This window comes from Sceloporus occidentalis, unplaced genomic scaffold (assembly GCF_023333645.1).
Source record: "Sceloporus occidentalis isolate IW3139 unplaced genomic scaffold, rSceOcc1.0.p SCAF_1, whole genome shotgun sequence".
NCBI lineage: Eukaryota > Metazoa > Chordata > Lepidosauria > Squamata > Phrynosomatidae > Sceloporus > Sceloporus occidentalis.
In genome coordinates this window covers 149,455,060-149,471,897 of record NW_028316981.1, presented here as the reverse complement: position 1 = coordinate 149,471,897, position 16,838 = coordinate 149,455,060, and the positions used below count along the sequence as shown (strand labels likewise).

The following is a 16,838-nucleotide window of genomic DNA, read 5'->3' as shown; positions in this document are numbered from 1 at the left end:
ACCACCAAAGGAAGGTGAGCAACAGCCTTAGCAATTAACATATGAAGAGTAGACATATTAGTGCAGTGTAACATGTTATAAGCAAACAAATTCAGCCTTTATTGACCATGCCAGGCAACCTGCAATTCTCAGCTCCTGGCATGCTGTCTATTTGAATTAGTTTATTATGAAATGATTCAAAAGCACAAAATGTAATAAAACATTCTTAAATGGTAATAGTCCTAATGTCTAACACAAGATCTAAGAAATGTCAACACATCAGTTATAGACATAAAATGTGACACCCCCCCCCCCCCACATTCTTGTATGCATGTAGAATCTTATTCTCATAGATAAATGGGTTTTACATTGTCCTTCCAGGAAGCAAGTTGTTACAAAGAGCTCTCTATTGGCAGCAAAAGTATTGGTGGGAAAATTATTAGAAAATTCTGAGAGTCATTGGGTATGTACAGGAATGCCATAGTTCTGGAAAGCTGATTTGTGTGCTGGAGGGTGAGATCCTCCTTAGATTGTGTTGTCCCCCCCATTTGCTCCTAGAAGCAGGAAGAGAAATACAAACAAAGAAGACCTTCCTGCCTCCCAAGTGGGAGGGGCAACCCAGAAGAGGCCAGTTCTTTTCCTGCCTTGCTCCTAGCAAGACGTGATTTTTCTTCATCTCCTCTCCTTCTTCATCCACCTCTACCTGATGGAGGAGCTGACTGACCCTCTGCTCCAGCCACTCACCCGACTTTGTTGGGCGTGCAGCTGGCCATTCATCCTGGAGCTAGAGAGGCAATAGGAGCCCGGCAGATGGAGGGTCTCCCCTCTGGTCTGAGGAGGTTCTGTGCCACCGCCCAACCCATTTTGGGTCTGGGGCCAGGGAGGCACTGGCAGATGGGGTGACTCCAGAACCAAGGGCCATGAGTACAGAGGGCCATTTTTCTCCCCCCCCCCAGAGTGGGCTGCGGCTTTCAGGGCCTTCCTGGCCCAGGATGTCTCCCACGTTCTCTAGAGTCCAACACCCAGGAGGCAGTTGGGAGGGGGGTCCGGGGAGATGGGAGACCCTTTATGGAGTCCCATCACCCAGCCCGACCTAGAGGCCCCAGGCAAGAGGGGACCACATCTAAAAAAAGAGCCCATACCTCCATCCACTCGTCTAATGAGGACGATGATGAGGGAGAAGCCAAGGGCAATGGCTCTGGCTCAGATTCCAGGGAGGATGAGCTCTCTGACGTCACCCCAACTTCTGCCCACATTTTCAAGCTAGAGGATTTCCCAGTGCTTTTGAGGAAAACCTCTAGGGTCCTAGCCATTGCCCTCCCAACTGACACCACTCCCCCTCAGGTTTCTGATCTTCGCTGGGTGGGAGAAAATCTGTTCCTGCCCTCCCCCAAAACCAGGATATACCATGCCCAGCTAACCTCATACAGGTTATCACTGGGGAGTGGAACAAGCCAGCAGCCAGCAGGCCATGTCATGCAGCGGTCAAAATGCTCTACAATTTTCCACACTTGATCATGAAAAGGCTACAGGTCCCCAGTAGACACCCCCATGTCTGCTCTGGTTTCATGGGCAATCTTCTGTAAGGAAGACAAGGATTCACTTAAAATTTTAGAAGACAGAAAGGTGGAGGTGGCCTTGAAAAAGGCACACGAGGCCCTTTCTATAGCCATCAGGGAAGCAAATGCTTCCTCTCTGGTGGCTAGGGCTTCCCTTCAGTGGGCCAGAGATACCCTTGAGGACCCTCCAGCCTCTCACACCAGATTATGTCAGTTGTTCAATAAACTGGCGAAGATCACACAGTCCTTCAGCCAGTCTCTGCTAGACCTGTTCACCTCCCCAACGAATGCAAATACCCCACGCTTCATCTCCAGGGGGCAGAGGACATCCTGGCCAAGGTAGTCAGCAAAAACCAGAAAGACAGGGCAGAAGTGATCCTAGTGGCCCTGGCTTGGCCCAGGAGGGCCTGATTTTCGGAAATAAGATACATGACAGTGGACAGCCTGATGCTTCCAGTCCGACTGAATCTATTCTCTCAAGGCCAGATATTCCATCTGGACCCAGCCTGGCTTCAGCTCCACGCCTGGAGATTGAGTGGCAGATGTTACAACGATATGGCTACTCAGCCGAAGTGATACACTCCATCATAGCCTCTGGATGACTCTCTACCATTAAAATCTTCCAGAGATGGTGCAAGCGCAAGCTCCTGGACTTCATTGAGTTTTCCGCAGCCACCTTCCTGCAGTTCCTTCAGGACAGCATCAAACAGGGACTCTGACCTAACATGGTCAAGAGACAGGTGGCTGCCATCACATCCATCCTCCCATATGACAAGACGGCCAAGATATCGTCAAGTCCACACATCAGGAGGCTCCTGAGAGGAATTACCAACCTGGCTCAATCTACAAAACATAGTTTTCCCTCATGGGACCTTCATACAGTTTTCAAAGGTCTTACGATACCACACTTTGAGCCACTCAGCCAGTCATTACTGAGACACCTTATGTAGAAGGTGCTTTTCCTGGTTGCCATCACCTCGGCCCATCAGATCTCCGAACTTGATGCCCTCTCAGTATGCAAAGACTTATGCATTATCCTCCCTGATTCAGTCCTGCTGTGCACAGACCCATCCTTTGTTCCCAAGATCAACTCTCCATTCCACCTGGCTCGAGATAGGATCCTATCTTCCTTCTGCTCTCACTCAAAGATTCAGGATTTCTGCGGCCTTATTTGTGTCCTTCAAACAAAGATAAATGGGAAAGAAGGTGTTTCCATATACCCTGGCCAGATGGATAAAAAGCTACATTTCAATATGCTACCGATCTCTAGACTTTCAGCCCCCAGAGAGGTGATGGCTCACTCCACCAGAAGTGCATCAACATCTGCAGCTTGGGCCACTTCTGCCTCCATGATAGAGATCTGTAGGGCAGCCACTTGGAAGTCCCCTTCCACCTTTGTGAGACACTACATATTAGACCTCTTCCAGTCAAACGAGGCTGCCTTTGGGAGGAGGGTGCTTCAACAGGTGCTCCTGGGTTCCCCACCTAGAGCACAGCACTCCCCACCTAGTTAAGAGGGCTTTTGTAAATCCCAGTCTTAGGAGGATGTCACCCTCTCCACTGGGAAAAGGAACATCGGTCTTACCTGATGTACATCCATTTCCAGTGGAGAAAGGTTTGATCCTCCTGCCTACCCCTTTTAACGTGCTGTGCTGGGAACCTTGAGACATGTATGCTGGCCAAGAGCCGCCTTGGCCTCTGGCCTGTTTTTTCTTCTTTCTTTTTTGCTTTTCCTATTTTAACTTTGGTCCAACTTCCTTTGGCTGGCTAATAACAGATCTCACCTGGGTTGCCCTTCCCATTTGGGGGGGCAGGAAGGTCTTTTTTATTTGTGTTTCTCTTCCTGCCTCCAAAAGGAAGTGGGAGGGACGACCCAATCTAAGGAGGATCGAACCATTCTCCATTGGAAATGGATGTATATCAGGTAAGACAGATGTTCCTATCTCTGTTGTATTAATACAAACCTGAAGTAAACAGAAAAGACCACATGGTGTCACTATCACTCTAGCAAATTTGGAAAGATCATATTTGGATACACACACACACAGGGAGAGAGAGAGAGAGAGAGAGAGAGAGGAAGCATATCCTTTATTGAAATATGTATGCTGTAGTGTCTGAAACTGAATATTTTTTTTATAACAGTAGTGGACATTTCTTGGCATATTTTGAAAGATCAAAATAAATAAAAAATTGGTTGAACATATTATCTGCCTGTTTCATAGTTGTCTTTGTATATTTGGCATAAATGATAATATGGCTATAATGCAAAGAACTATTCTCAGGATGGTACAGAGGATGTACCATCTATACAGGATGTACACATGGGTTATTTCCTACATGCCAGCAGTTTTCTCAAGCCAAATCACAAATTACTTTAGAAGGTCTATCAGTTTTCAAAGCCACGTCACACTGGTAAAGGAACGCTATTCAGAATACCCAACTTCGGAGCCTCCATTGGCATACAGAACTAGCTGCACAAGAAACAACAGTGGCTGGAAAATTCAAAGTTCAGCATTTACATACCTCAAAGAAAGCTTTACATCTGGGGGATATTTTTTATTGGCAATGTTAAGATATAATTATCTTTCCTGTGTTGTATAGATTTTTAGAGCAAGGTATCTGCAGGTATGGTGCACAGTGTACTTCGGCACATTCCCAAGAAGAGCTAACAGAATGGCAGAAACGTTATGCTTCTCGCTTGATAAGATTAAAACAGCAGAAGGAAAACAAGCAGTGTTTAGGAAGTTACATGGAATCCTTGATTGAAAAATGGATGAATTCCTTGTCGCCTGAGAAAGTGGTAAGACAATATGAAACTACTTCTTACAATGTATGCATATAACACTAATAGAGGAGCCCAGTTTTGGCGCTATACCTACTTCTTGCATCAGTAGTAGAGCTTTGGGGCTGGTGGACTAGGAAAAAAAAGGTAGAATGGTCTCCCCAGCACATCCCCCCACCCAAGTATGCTGTTGTATCAGCTTTTCAGTGCTGGTACAGATCCTGCGAATTAATACATGAATATACACATCTGCCACTGCCTGCAGCCTTCTTGCCATGGAGTAAGGAAGATGGTTCAATAATGCATCTACATATACACTGCTGAGAGGAAAGGAGATGGGAGCCCAGTTACTGTTCTGAATGCCTCACGGAACTAAGCAGCTTTGTTGGTGAAGAATAGATAAATCACTTGTTTTGCTACAACCCTTTGCTAGCTGTGCCACTGCAGATTATCACACTGGGAAAAAAGATGGAAGCATCGTGGGATGCTGTCATCAATATCGCGTGATTTGGCAAAGATTATCACACAACATCACGCGATGTCGCAAATATCCCGTGATTATCCCATGAATAAAGAGGAATTATAGCACTGCTTTTTATTCACAGGATTTTCCTGTGAATAAAAAGTGGCACTATAATTCCTCTTTATCCATGGGATAATCGTGGGACATTTGTGACGTCGCGTGATGTTGTGTGATAATCTTTGCTAAATCATGTGATATTAACAGGAGCATCCTGGGATGCTCCCGTCTTTTTCCCCAGTGTGATAAGCTCCATAGTTCCAGCAGGAATTTGAAACAATAGCTGGACTTTGTTTCCATTTTCTTCTTCCTTAGTAGCATGTGAATGGCACTGCTATATTATGAGGTTGCCACTACCATGTTCCCTGGCTGAAGAGCAGGGTATAAGTAAATTATTATTATTATTATTATTATTATTATTATTATTATTATTCCCCTTCCTCCTTCCATGGCAGGGACAACTGTGTATATGAAGAGGATAGAGCACAGGGCATGCAGCATGCAGTGACCCTGAGTATCTGGTGACCCAGGAGGCTTACCCTTTCGAGACTAGCCTAGGTCTCCCCGTATGTTGGATATGTAGTGAGTCAGGACTGTTTAGAAGAAGAAATGTTCGGAATAATTACAGTATTATTCTTTATGATAAGATTTTGATTAAAGCATCTTAAACTGGATCTTGTTGGTATTTATTTTTGTACAGAGTATTACTGATGCAGAAAACAGACTGTTTGTAAGCAAAATTTAAAAATACAATCAGATTATTGAATACTTCTATATAAACACTATTAAATAATAAATATGTGCACTAAATATCTATACTATTTATATAGTTTTCATAAATGTCATATAAATTTCAGTTTCAGATGAAAAGCTGCGTTAATTGGTGGTCTTTTAAATTAAATGTAACTGATTTTTCTTGTACTTGTTAGGTTGGCTTAAACAGTTAGGCATTTAAATAATTTGCAGAGCAATACATAATGAAGTTGTTAGGTAGGGCAGTTTAAAACAACAGTGAACCTTGGGGTTTTGTTTTGTTTTGCTTTTGCTTTTGTACTGCTTCAGTTGAGTCTGAGATCCTGGTGTAGTTGTATCTTGTTTCAGATTTTTGGTGATGAGAACTGGATTCTCCCTGAGTACTCTGTGTATAAACACAGCAATAGTTATAACAGTTTACTTGGTTAGTTCTCTGTGCACATTGTTGTAAATTTAGTTAAAATAGACATTCATCAGTATTTGTTTTTTCATTGCTGTAGCACTGTAATGAATCACTAACACTGATTTCTTCTTGTAGCTTAGTGAATGCCTAGATGGCGTGAGAGTTGAACATAATCCTGAACTGTCACTTACTGTCACCACCAAAAAATCACAACAGATGTGGACATTTGCTCTCACATGTAAGGTAAGATTCCTTTTAAAATTATTTTTATTTTCTTTCTTGTTCTTCAACAACTTATAATTTACTGTATTGTTTGAATCGTGAAACTGTATAGTTGCTCTTCACATTTGTGGGGGTTAGGGGCACAAGTTCCCAGTGAAAGTGGAAAAACCACAAATATGTGGGGGAAGGTGGGAGGGGCTTGCATGTACTCAGCAGGCCAAAGCATGGGGGGAAGCGGGAGGGGCATGTTTGCATGCATCCTTCCCCCCAAAGCTTTATTTGGCTTCCTTCAGCTGCCCAAAGCATGGGGAAGGTGGGAGGGGCATGCACCTGTGCTCCTCTTCACCCCCCCCAACATACTTTTGCCAGCTTCCCTCAGCTGGCCAAAACATGGGGCAAGGCAGGAGGGCCATGCATGCACACTCCTCTTCCCTCCTTGATTTGGCCAGCTGAGGGAAGCGTGCTTTGGCTGGCTTCCCTCAGCCAGCCACAACACAGGGGAAGGTGGGAGGGGCATATGCATGCTCTTCCTGGCTGCTCCCTCCCTCCTGGGCTTTTTTCCCCCTGAGAGGAAAAGCCAGAGAGGGAGGGAGGGGAAGCGTGCCTGTGCCCTTCCCAGCCATGCTGAGGAGAAACTCACAAATAATCAAATCTGCAAATGTTAAACCTGCAAAAGTGGAAGGCCAACTGTTTGCATTTCACATTTGCAGCATTTTCTATTGGTAAGGATGGAATATACCAAATTTAATTGGTTGTTTCCAGTACTTTATTCTCCCAGGGGTTGCATCCCTTGAATGTAGTTCCCTCAGAACACTCCTGCCACTGGAGGAGGAGAAAGCAATTTTCACTGACTTCCTGATGCCACCAGTGCCCTCCCTCCATTGTTGCAAGGAGTCTCCCACCTCCAATTATATTTTTTTTGTGAGGGGCAAATTGGATTGCAGGAGATGTTCGTATTAACAGAAATTGTGCCATTCACCCTTCCACCAGTGGACATGGCTCATAGGACTTGAAAACTTTTGTGAATGACAGGAATCCTTTCACCTTCAAGAGAAAAATTAAATCCAACCTATTTACCAAAGTATTCATGTTGACATTCTGTTACTGGCAGAGAAGTATGTAAATATGAACATGATGATAATATGCTTTTTGTGCTATTTGAAGAAAAGTGCTGTTCCTATCTTTGCCTCAGGCTTGAAATGTTTTGTCTATTAATCAGATAGAACTGAAGATGAAGAATTAAGATCTATGGGATGGTAGGACTGAGATTGACGGAGACATGATCAAAAGCAGGAGATGACGCAAAGGGCAGCGTAGTACCCAAGATTATGAGCCCCTTCTCATGATCCAACCTTATGTTGATCTTGAACTCACAAGTTTGTTTTTTGCAAGCTTTTTTCTCATCCATATACCATATGTAGAGATCCTAATACTGGCCCATCAGTTGTTGGAAGTGATCATATTCTGTGTTGAGATACTGTTCTAAAAGATTCTAAAAGCTTGGATTGAAAAAAGCACACACAGTTATTTACAGTGTTTTATTCTTCTACAGCCTGCAAGAATGCTATATCGGGTGGCATTGCTTTATGATGCCCATCGTCCTCATTTCAGTATCACAACAATATCTGCTGGCGATAGCACTACCCAGGTATCACAAGAGGTCCCAGCAAACTGCCAGGAATGGATAGGAGGAAAGATGGCCCAAAATGGAACAGATCATTCTGTGTATAAAATCAGCATAGCCTTTAGAACAGAAATTTTCGGGACATTTCGCCAAACTGTTGTATTTGATTTTGGGACTGAACCAGTTTTGATGCAACGAGTAATGATTGATGCTGCTTCAACAGAAGGTACAGTTTGTATGTTTTTCTCAATGAATATACTTGTTGCCTGTGCTGTATGATTTTTTTTCTGTTACAAGGACCCTCGTCTGATAAGTGACCTTCTGTTTTGTTTAAAAACCAAACTGTGGTCTTATTGCAATCTATTGTAGTCACCTGTTAGGTTAAAAACAGTTAATCATTATTTTGTCATGTCATCAGGAGATGAAAAAAACTACCTTCTTTAAGCTCTGTCTGATGTGTGGAGGCTGCATAATGGGATTGCAGTCTTCTCTAAAACTAGAATTATGCTAAAATTAGCAAAGAAGAATGACAAAGGCCTGTTACAGACTGCCAAAATAAAGCTGCTTCGGGTCTCTTTGGAGATATGCTATTTAAATGATGCATGCATCCTAAGAATCCGGAAGCTGCACCAAAAGCTGCACTCCAGTGCTAAGGAATGGAGTGTGGCTTTGGTGCGACCTCCGGACTCTTAGGACCCATGCATCATTTAAATAGCATACCTCCAAAGAGACCTAAAGCAGCTTTATTTTGGCAGTCTGTAACAGGCCTAAGCCACTTAAGGTATAAATAAATAGAAAACCCAGAACCTGTTACTGTTATATAGGCAGCCAATAAAACAAGCGATATTGAAAGTATTTTCCTCTGTTTGCTATATAAGTGCACTGTTTTAAATGTTTGCTTCTCAGTTTACACAGCAGGAGTTAAAAACATTGTGCACTTGCACAGTCAGCTGGGGGAGTTGCCTGCCACATACACATTTTTACCTCCCTACCTGAATGACATGATGAGTGACCCAGGCAGTTTTACTAAGAAAATGCATTTTAAAAACTCAGTATACATTAAATGCATAAAAAAAATCCCTCAGCCATTATGAAGAGCAGGCATATTAAAAATAAATAAATAAATAAATCCTCATAATTTTTTTCATTGTCAATGAGAATCAGTATTTCAACATATACCCTATCCAAATATGGTCCACTGCCACAAGATTTTTGCATTTCAGAACTTTTACATAAACATAATTTGTGCAACCCCCTTTTTTTGTGTCAGTAACATTCTTGCACACAAACCAATAGCCGAGATCTGATTTGATACTTCCAGCATACTTGTGCATATGGAGATGACATGCCACTCGTCTTGTATCAACTGCATTGGTTTCCATCTTGACATATAAAGCCCTAAGCAACTTGGAACAAAGATATCTGAAAGACTACTTCCTCCTTTATGACTCTGTCTGGAATTTGAGCACATTAATTAAGAGGCTAGGTCAATGAATACATGAAAGATGTACTCTGTAGTGGTGCCTGTGCAACTCCATCCAAGGGAGTTCTGAGCCAGTATATCATAAGGCACTTGTTCTTAAAACCAGGGGCTGTATTTCTGATTCTTTTTAGATATGTGTTTTTAAAAAGTATTTTTACAAGTTGTTTTTAAATAATGCTTTTACCTGTTTCACCTGATTTTTATGTGCTGTATGTTGTTTTGGGAGCTCTGGCAGCTGAGAGACAATAACTAAACACATGAATAAGCAAGTTACTATAAACATTTATTATGATCAACCGATCAAACATCAAATAAACAAGTTAAAATTTACATCCTTGATGCCTAGTTCTCTGGGCTGAGTGTGAGCTTTTCATGCACATGTCAGCTGTTAAGACACTTTCATTGATAGAACAACACTATAAAATATTATTAAAAAGCCATTTTCATTGACAGAAGAGTATTATAAAATAAAATGAGAGACATAAATCAAATACTGTAATCAATAGCAGTAAATACTATCATGGTGGTCAATTGCAAATTACACTAACAACATGTGAACTCAAGGTCTCTCAGGGCTGAGCTTAGCAGGCTTTTCTAGGAATAAAATAGTGTAAGTCCATTGGCACCCAGGAAAAGGCCATAGTATGTAAGACCAGATACTCTCCATGGCAATGTGTGTTTGAGATGATAATTTGTAGGGTAGAAGAGGGCTGAGTGTATGCATGTCATTTTCTCCACTTGCTCTTTTTCTGTGGAAATCCATACTCATGAAGTTCCATGCCTATATGACATGGATCTGAGCCACAGATACATCCCGCCCTTCATATCCATGGGGGATTTATTCCAGGGCCCCATGTGGATGAAGAAAAACAGAGGACCTTGAGTCCCATTGATTTCAGTGGTGGGCTTGACATGCGCATGGCCACTAAAATGGTTGCGTGCACATGCTCTCATTGAAAGCAACGGGGCTTGCTGTCCGCGGATGGTTAAATCTGTGGATGGCAAGCTCGCAGATATCGAGGGCCCATTGTAATTATGGTTGGAGGGAGGAGAGCTTTAGTGATAAACTGATGGACGGGGAGAGATTTTGGTCACCTTTTGCCCCATCATTTCTCCATTGTAAATTGCCATCGATGAATGTACTTGGAAATAGCAAAGTAGCTATTTGGCATACTGTTGCAAATGATTACATCACAGTTTGTCCTCCTGTCATCACTAGTCAGACAGCAGACAAATTGAGCATACTCAATTAGCCTGTTTCAGGCTTAAGAATTTGGGAATGTTGTTCAAAACTGCATTTGCTAAGGCAGCCTTTCCCAACTTGATGCTCTCCAAATTTGGACTGCAACTCCCACTGTTTTCATCCATCGTGGTCAATTTTTGCTGGTCAGGCAAAAGAAGAGTAATTTGCTTACTGATAAGACAAAAAGAATGAAGCCAATTAAATAAATCCTGAGAATTTTTTTTCCTGACAGATGTTGCATGAAGGTTTCAATAATCTAATGTTGGTGATCTTTTGAAGCACAATTCAGTTGTTTGAATAATACTGTACAACTTAATTGTGCTTCAGAAGATCACCAGCATTAGATTTTGAAGCAGAATTCAGTTACACTTGGCCCTCCACATCTGTGAGGGTTGGAGCGCAAGACCCCTGCAAATTTGGAAAAATCGTGAATAATTTCCACCCCTTCGTGTGGAAGCCAGTTAAAGGGATCAGTGGGCAGGGGAAGAGGAGCAGGTGTGTGTGCTCCTTTTCCCCATGCTCTCCTGTCCTATTAACTGGCTCCCTGCCCCTTTCCTGGGTGGGTGGGTGCCTGTCTTGCCCAGGCCCTCATCTGCCCAGGAAAGAGGATGGGGGATGGATTCATCCCTCCATGGTACCCATCCATCCCAGAAAAGAGCTAGGAGAGGGGAAGGTTCCATCCTTCCAAGTTCCTTTACCAGGGGGATGGCCTAGCCAGGCACCCATCCTCCAAGGAAAAGGGCTGGAAGTAGGGAGGAAACCATCCCTTCCAGCCATTTTCCTGGGTGGATAGGTCCCTGCCAGAAGGCAACCATCTACCCGGGAAAGGAGGTTGGAGGGATGGCCCCATCCCCTCCCCTTTCCTGGGTGGATCAGTGCCTGGGGAAGGCAACAATCCAACTGGGAAAAGACTGGGGTTGGCACACGCAATCTTCTTGACTTCTTCCACCTGGGGGGGGGGACCCAGGGAAAAGCCCAGGAGAAAAGAGGAGGAGGAGGAGGAATGCATGCGCACAGCAGCCTTGACTTCGCGGATAATCAAAACCGCAAGCCGAGAATGTGGCCGGGTGTATTATTCAAATAATTATTTTGATGGGTGGCATTTGAATTATATATTGGATACATTCTCAATTTTGCGTTTGAATTATGTATCGAGTACTTACCTACTTCATAAAGAAATAGTTTTTAAAGTGTTAGGGTTGTTTAAAAATCCATAGGATTTTTACTCATTAAAGCCGAGAAGCACTGATTACTTTGGAAGATGCCTTTGCAAGAAGGCCTCTGTTGCTGGTAGAGTTGAGAAAGGGCTTTGCCAACTGACCTCACTTTCAGTGGAAGAGGTTTTGGATTTGGTTAATGCTCTGTTTTCTTATGTATTTAAATTGTGCTTTAAGTCTATTATATTTGGATTCATGTTATATTTTAATTGTATTTGTTTAATTTAATATTATTTTAAGCCACATTCTTGGGATAAAATTGGGCACAAATCTAATAAGTAAATAAATAAAACAGGAAGTCATTAACTGTTATAACATGTCCCCCCCTCAAGTATACGTTTTACACCGCCAACTACAATTGAACTACATGGATATGTGTACATCTCACTGAAAATAACAAAGCAAGACTTCAAATTCTTCCTTGTTAAGAGAAAGTTGTCAACAAATTTAAATGGCTTCAGAAGGAGGAATAGAATGTAAAGGAAATACATGTCTTTGTTTTATAAAAAAATGAAACAAAATCTCCTACTTAGCAGAAGGTTTCTAGTAAAAGATGTGAATAGTATTGTAATGGGAATTTTTTTTTTAAAAAAAAATCAAGCATGCAGAAAGTGTATCGAGTACAGTTATTGAAATGTTTGTTGTTGGTGGTGTGTGCCTTCAAGTTGTTTCCGACTTATAGTGTCCCTAAGGCGGACCTATCACGTCTTTTTCTTGGCAAGTTTCTCAGCCAAAAAAGAGACTATCAGAAACTAATAGTGGGACCTTTGTGTCACTGGAGTAGTACCCCAAGACAAGGAATTGTACTGCTACAACAACTGTGGATGGAGCACTGTGCAGGCTTTTGGATGAGTCAGATGTGGGCAGACAGAATGCATAAGAAGGGCAAAATGGAGCAATGACAACTTCACCTGCTCTCATTTTTATGTCAACAGGATAACTTCCTCCCTTTCTATGTAAACTCATAAATATTAAGGCGCATTGTCTAGACATTCCTTTTACGGGGCATAGACAAACAAGTTGCTCTATTGTGTCACACAATAAACTTACATTGTACAGACATGGTGGACCATGCCCAGGTAACACCATCTATCATGAATCACACATTATGAATGGAAAATGAGATAGTGTAGACAGTGAGTAAGGGAAATACTGAATGATCTGGCTCCAGAATGAATGACCAAATTCTTTTACAGGCACATGCTAGCATGAGTCTGTGAATTTGAGAACTCAGTGCTGAATATGTCTTTTCTAGCAACAGGGCCCATTTTGTTTGTGACACTTGAAAGCAATCAAGTGTTTAAAATTAATCAGTGTCAATAATAAGTGTTTTGTTATATCTTGGAGCTTTCCCTTCTCCTTATAATTTTCTTTATAGGTAAATAAAGTGACACTCTTAGAGTATTAGCAGCTCAGTCTTGACAGAACTGTGTTGACAACAGTTGGTTTAAAAAACAAAACACCATACTGTTTATGCTATAGATTGGCTTGAGGCTCATAGTCATCTTTTCCTTATGCACTTCTGTCATCCTTATTTCTGTTTTGCTGTGATAACTTTTCCAAAGCATTTAGGATGCCTGTTACTACAACGAAATGTTTTCCAGATGTGGAAGCAGTTTGCTTGGAAACCTTGTAGATTTTTTACATTACATATTATTTTCATTTTTATTGTATTTTTGTCAGTCAAATCTCACTGTTTTTCTTCCTTTTTCATTTACCCCCTTTCCCCTCCAAAACGTTGTCATGTTGACTTTCAGATAAGACAACAATGAATAAGTTAAAGAACAACATGCTCAAAATAGCATGAACTGCCAGTAGTTTGCAGCAGCTTACCTGTTGCATAATATCCAAGGATGAAATTATTTTTCTTGGAGATAAGTGGTAGAAATTTTGTGTAGTTGTGCTCCTTCAAGTTGTTTCCAATTTATGGGAACCCTAAGACAACAGTATCATAGGTTTTTCTTGGCAAAGTTTGTTCAGAGTGGGGTTGCCTTTGCCTTCCACTGAGGAGAGAGGGTGTGACCGACCACATGGCTGAGTGGGGATTGAAACCCTGGTCTCCAGAGTCATAGTTCAATATTCAAACCAGTATACCATGATGACTTTCAAAAACAATAGAAATACTTAGGAGTAAAAGCTAGCAGATATTTTTTGCATGTCCTAGAGAGATGAAATTAACACCATTTTAATGTTTAGATGGATCCACACATGAGGAATATTTTTTTCAAAAAATTTAAATTGAAAACAATTTAAGAAAGAACATTTGTACAGCAGATATACTCATTTCACAAACATTGACAACAATAAACACATTCATACATCCATCATTCGTTACTTCCTTTCCTACAATTAAAGAACTTTATCCTTTCCAGTTTTTCTATAACATTCTTTCTCTCAATTAAAGCATAGTGTTTTATTTCCTATGTTTTCTTTAGAATTGTTATGTCAAAACATATTTATACATAACCTTATACACACATATGAATCGATATTTACAGTTGATTCTTCATACATTTTCTTTTCTTTTGCTTAACTTTAATCCAAGTTTAATTACATGGCTATTATTTCTTCTCATATCTAGATTAAATAGTCAAGAACTTTTTTTCCAGTTCTAGAGATATTTTTTGAGTGTTCATTTTGTAAGCTTCTGGTCAGTTTATCCACTTCTATTATGTAACTTCAGTAATCAATCCTCAGTTAATGGATTTTTTTCTTGTTTCCTCATCTGGGCATAGATTATTTTGGCTGCAGATAACATATAAAATAAAATTCTTCCAATGTTCTTTTCTATCTTTTTGTCAAAACAAAAAGATTTCCAGTTTAAGTTTTATGTTTTCTTGCAATAGTACATTTGTTATATGGTGTATTTGTGCCCCAGAATTTCTTAGCTTTAACACGTGTCCACCACATGTGGAAAAGCAATCTATTTTCTTTACAACACTTCCAATATTTATTACTACACTTTGCATATATCTTACATAATTTTTCTAAAAATTAAGTGCCATTTAAAATATATCTTGTACTAATGCTCTTTTAAGCCTTGGCATAAATATATATTTTAGCTCTTTTTCCAAGTTGTTTCCCACTGACATAAATCAATTGTGTAACCAAAGTTTTAGGACCATTTTATCATACAGTAGGCCCTCTCCTTAAGCGGGAGGATCCAGAATGGATCCTCCCGCGTAAGGGAAAATCTGCCTATGCTCGAGTCCCATAGGAAATAATGGGGCGAGTGCATGTGGCGGAGCAGCACACATGAGCCATGGGCGTGCGCACCATTGTTTTCCTCCCCAAGCAGCTTCCCCGTAAGCTGGAAGCTGCATAAAATGTATCCGTGCATGGCGCATGCGCACTGTATTATCTTTTATGATTTCTTCTTTTGTATATATTTTCAGAAGGCATTTATATATGTTGGACAATATAGCATTTTTGTTTGATACTAATATTTCTAATGTTTCATTTTTAGCTTTTTCTATTCCTACTTGCCTGTTGTCTATTATGTATCTTTCCTTCATTTGTCTGTTTAAGAACAGTTACAGAGTATACCTTATTTTTTAAGTTCTTCTGTAGTTTTTATTCTAACTGTTTTGTTTTTATAAGTCAATAGACGTTTATATGTGATCCAGCTTTTGCTTAACCATGGGTCACTTTATATAATGGTTTGTGTGGGGAGGCCCACAGAAATATCTTTGAACAAATTCTTTATTCTATATTTTCCATGTACATAAAAGAGAATTTCTTATATAGTGATTATTAAAATCATGATTTACTTTGTCTTTGCTGTAAAACATGCAGGTGTGCCAGCCAAATCTCAAATTTAGACCGTTTAAATTTAGTAAGTTTTTATTTTTTAACAACAGCCAATCTTTTATCCATGTTAAACAACACACATCATAATATAGTTTCAGATTTGGTAAGGCTAGGCCTCCTCTTTCATTCATGTCCTGCATATATAGTGGGCCCTCTCTCTATGCGGGGGGATCCGTTCCGGATCCCCCCGCGTAAGGGAAAATCCGCCTATGTTTGAGCCCCATAGAAAATAATGGTGCGTGTGCATGTGGCGGAGCAGCGTGTGTGCACCATGGTTTCTTTCTCAAGCAGCTTCCATGTAAGCTGGAAGCCATGCAAAATGTGTCCATGCATGGCACAGGTGCACTGTATTATCTTTTATGATTTTATCTTTTATGATGCTTGATACAGTGCCTGTTGGGCCTGATGACTTCTACCATTGCGGTCGTTTATCTGGCTTGCCAGCAGTTCAGGACATTACACTGCTGGTTTCTCCAGCACTTCAGTCCCCTTTGTGATGGCCTGTCCATGCTGTTGACTGTTCCCTCCCATATGCTTCACTCTTGGATGTGGTGGATGTCTCGCTGCAACTTTCTGGCAGGCAGAATCAACAGACACTTCAGATGGGTTGGGCGTCCACTACAATGGCCTCATGGTGCAGGGCCTGTTGTTGTGAGCCGAAGCGACTCATCATAGCAACTTCTTGGAATTGCTGGCAGTGTTCAAGGTCCTCAGAGCATTCAAGAGAGTACTTCAACATCAGATGATTCAGGTTGCTTTAGACAACATGACCGTAGTATGCTTCATCAACAAGCAAGGGAGTACCCACTCCTCCACACTGCTCAACCTAGCCTTTCGCCTGTGGCATTGGTGTCCCCCCCACTGGTATATTCATCCATTAGCAGCCCATCTTGCAGGCAAGAACGAAACGTTGGCAGACTCACTCAGCCACACACAGATGCTCCAGCATGTGGACCCTCTCGGATGAGGCCTTCCGTCTCCTCACATTGCATGGGGCCTGCCACAAATAGACCTATTTACCATAGAACTCAACAAGAAATTCCAGTTCTGTTCCTGGTCTGGATAAGGTCTGGCGGATGCCTTTCTTCCTCTGTGATCACAACAGCTCCTATATGCATTTTTTTCTGTTTCCCCTGCTGCTATTGAGAGTAATAGTGAAATTGGCAGAGGACAAGGCCAATGCTGTATTGATAGCACCCTTTTGGCTGAGGCCACCCTGGTTCGCGCCTCTTCTTCGTCCATC

At 41.5% G+C, this 16,838-nt stretch overlaps 1 protein-coding gene across 3 annotated transcripts in view; it reads left to right on the top strand.

The window, feature by feature from the left end:
* HELZ (helicase with zinc finger) overlaps positions 1–16,838 on the top strand; it is a 183,029-nt gene that overhangs the window by 43,808 nt on the left and 122,383 nt on the right. For all 3 annotated transcript variants that reach the window (XM_089540895.1, XM_089540888.1, XM_089540904.1), the window contains 3 exons: positions 4,140–4,338; positions 6,132–6,239; positions 7,771–8,068. In XM_089540895.1, the coding sequence (XP_089397021.1) occupies positions 4,140–4,338; positions 6,132–6,239; positions 7,771–8,068 (605 nt within the window). The remainder of the gene's footprint in view (positions 1–4,139; positions 4,339–6,131; positions 6,240–7,770; positions 8,069–16,838) is intronic.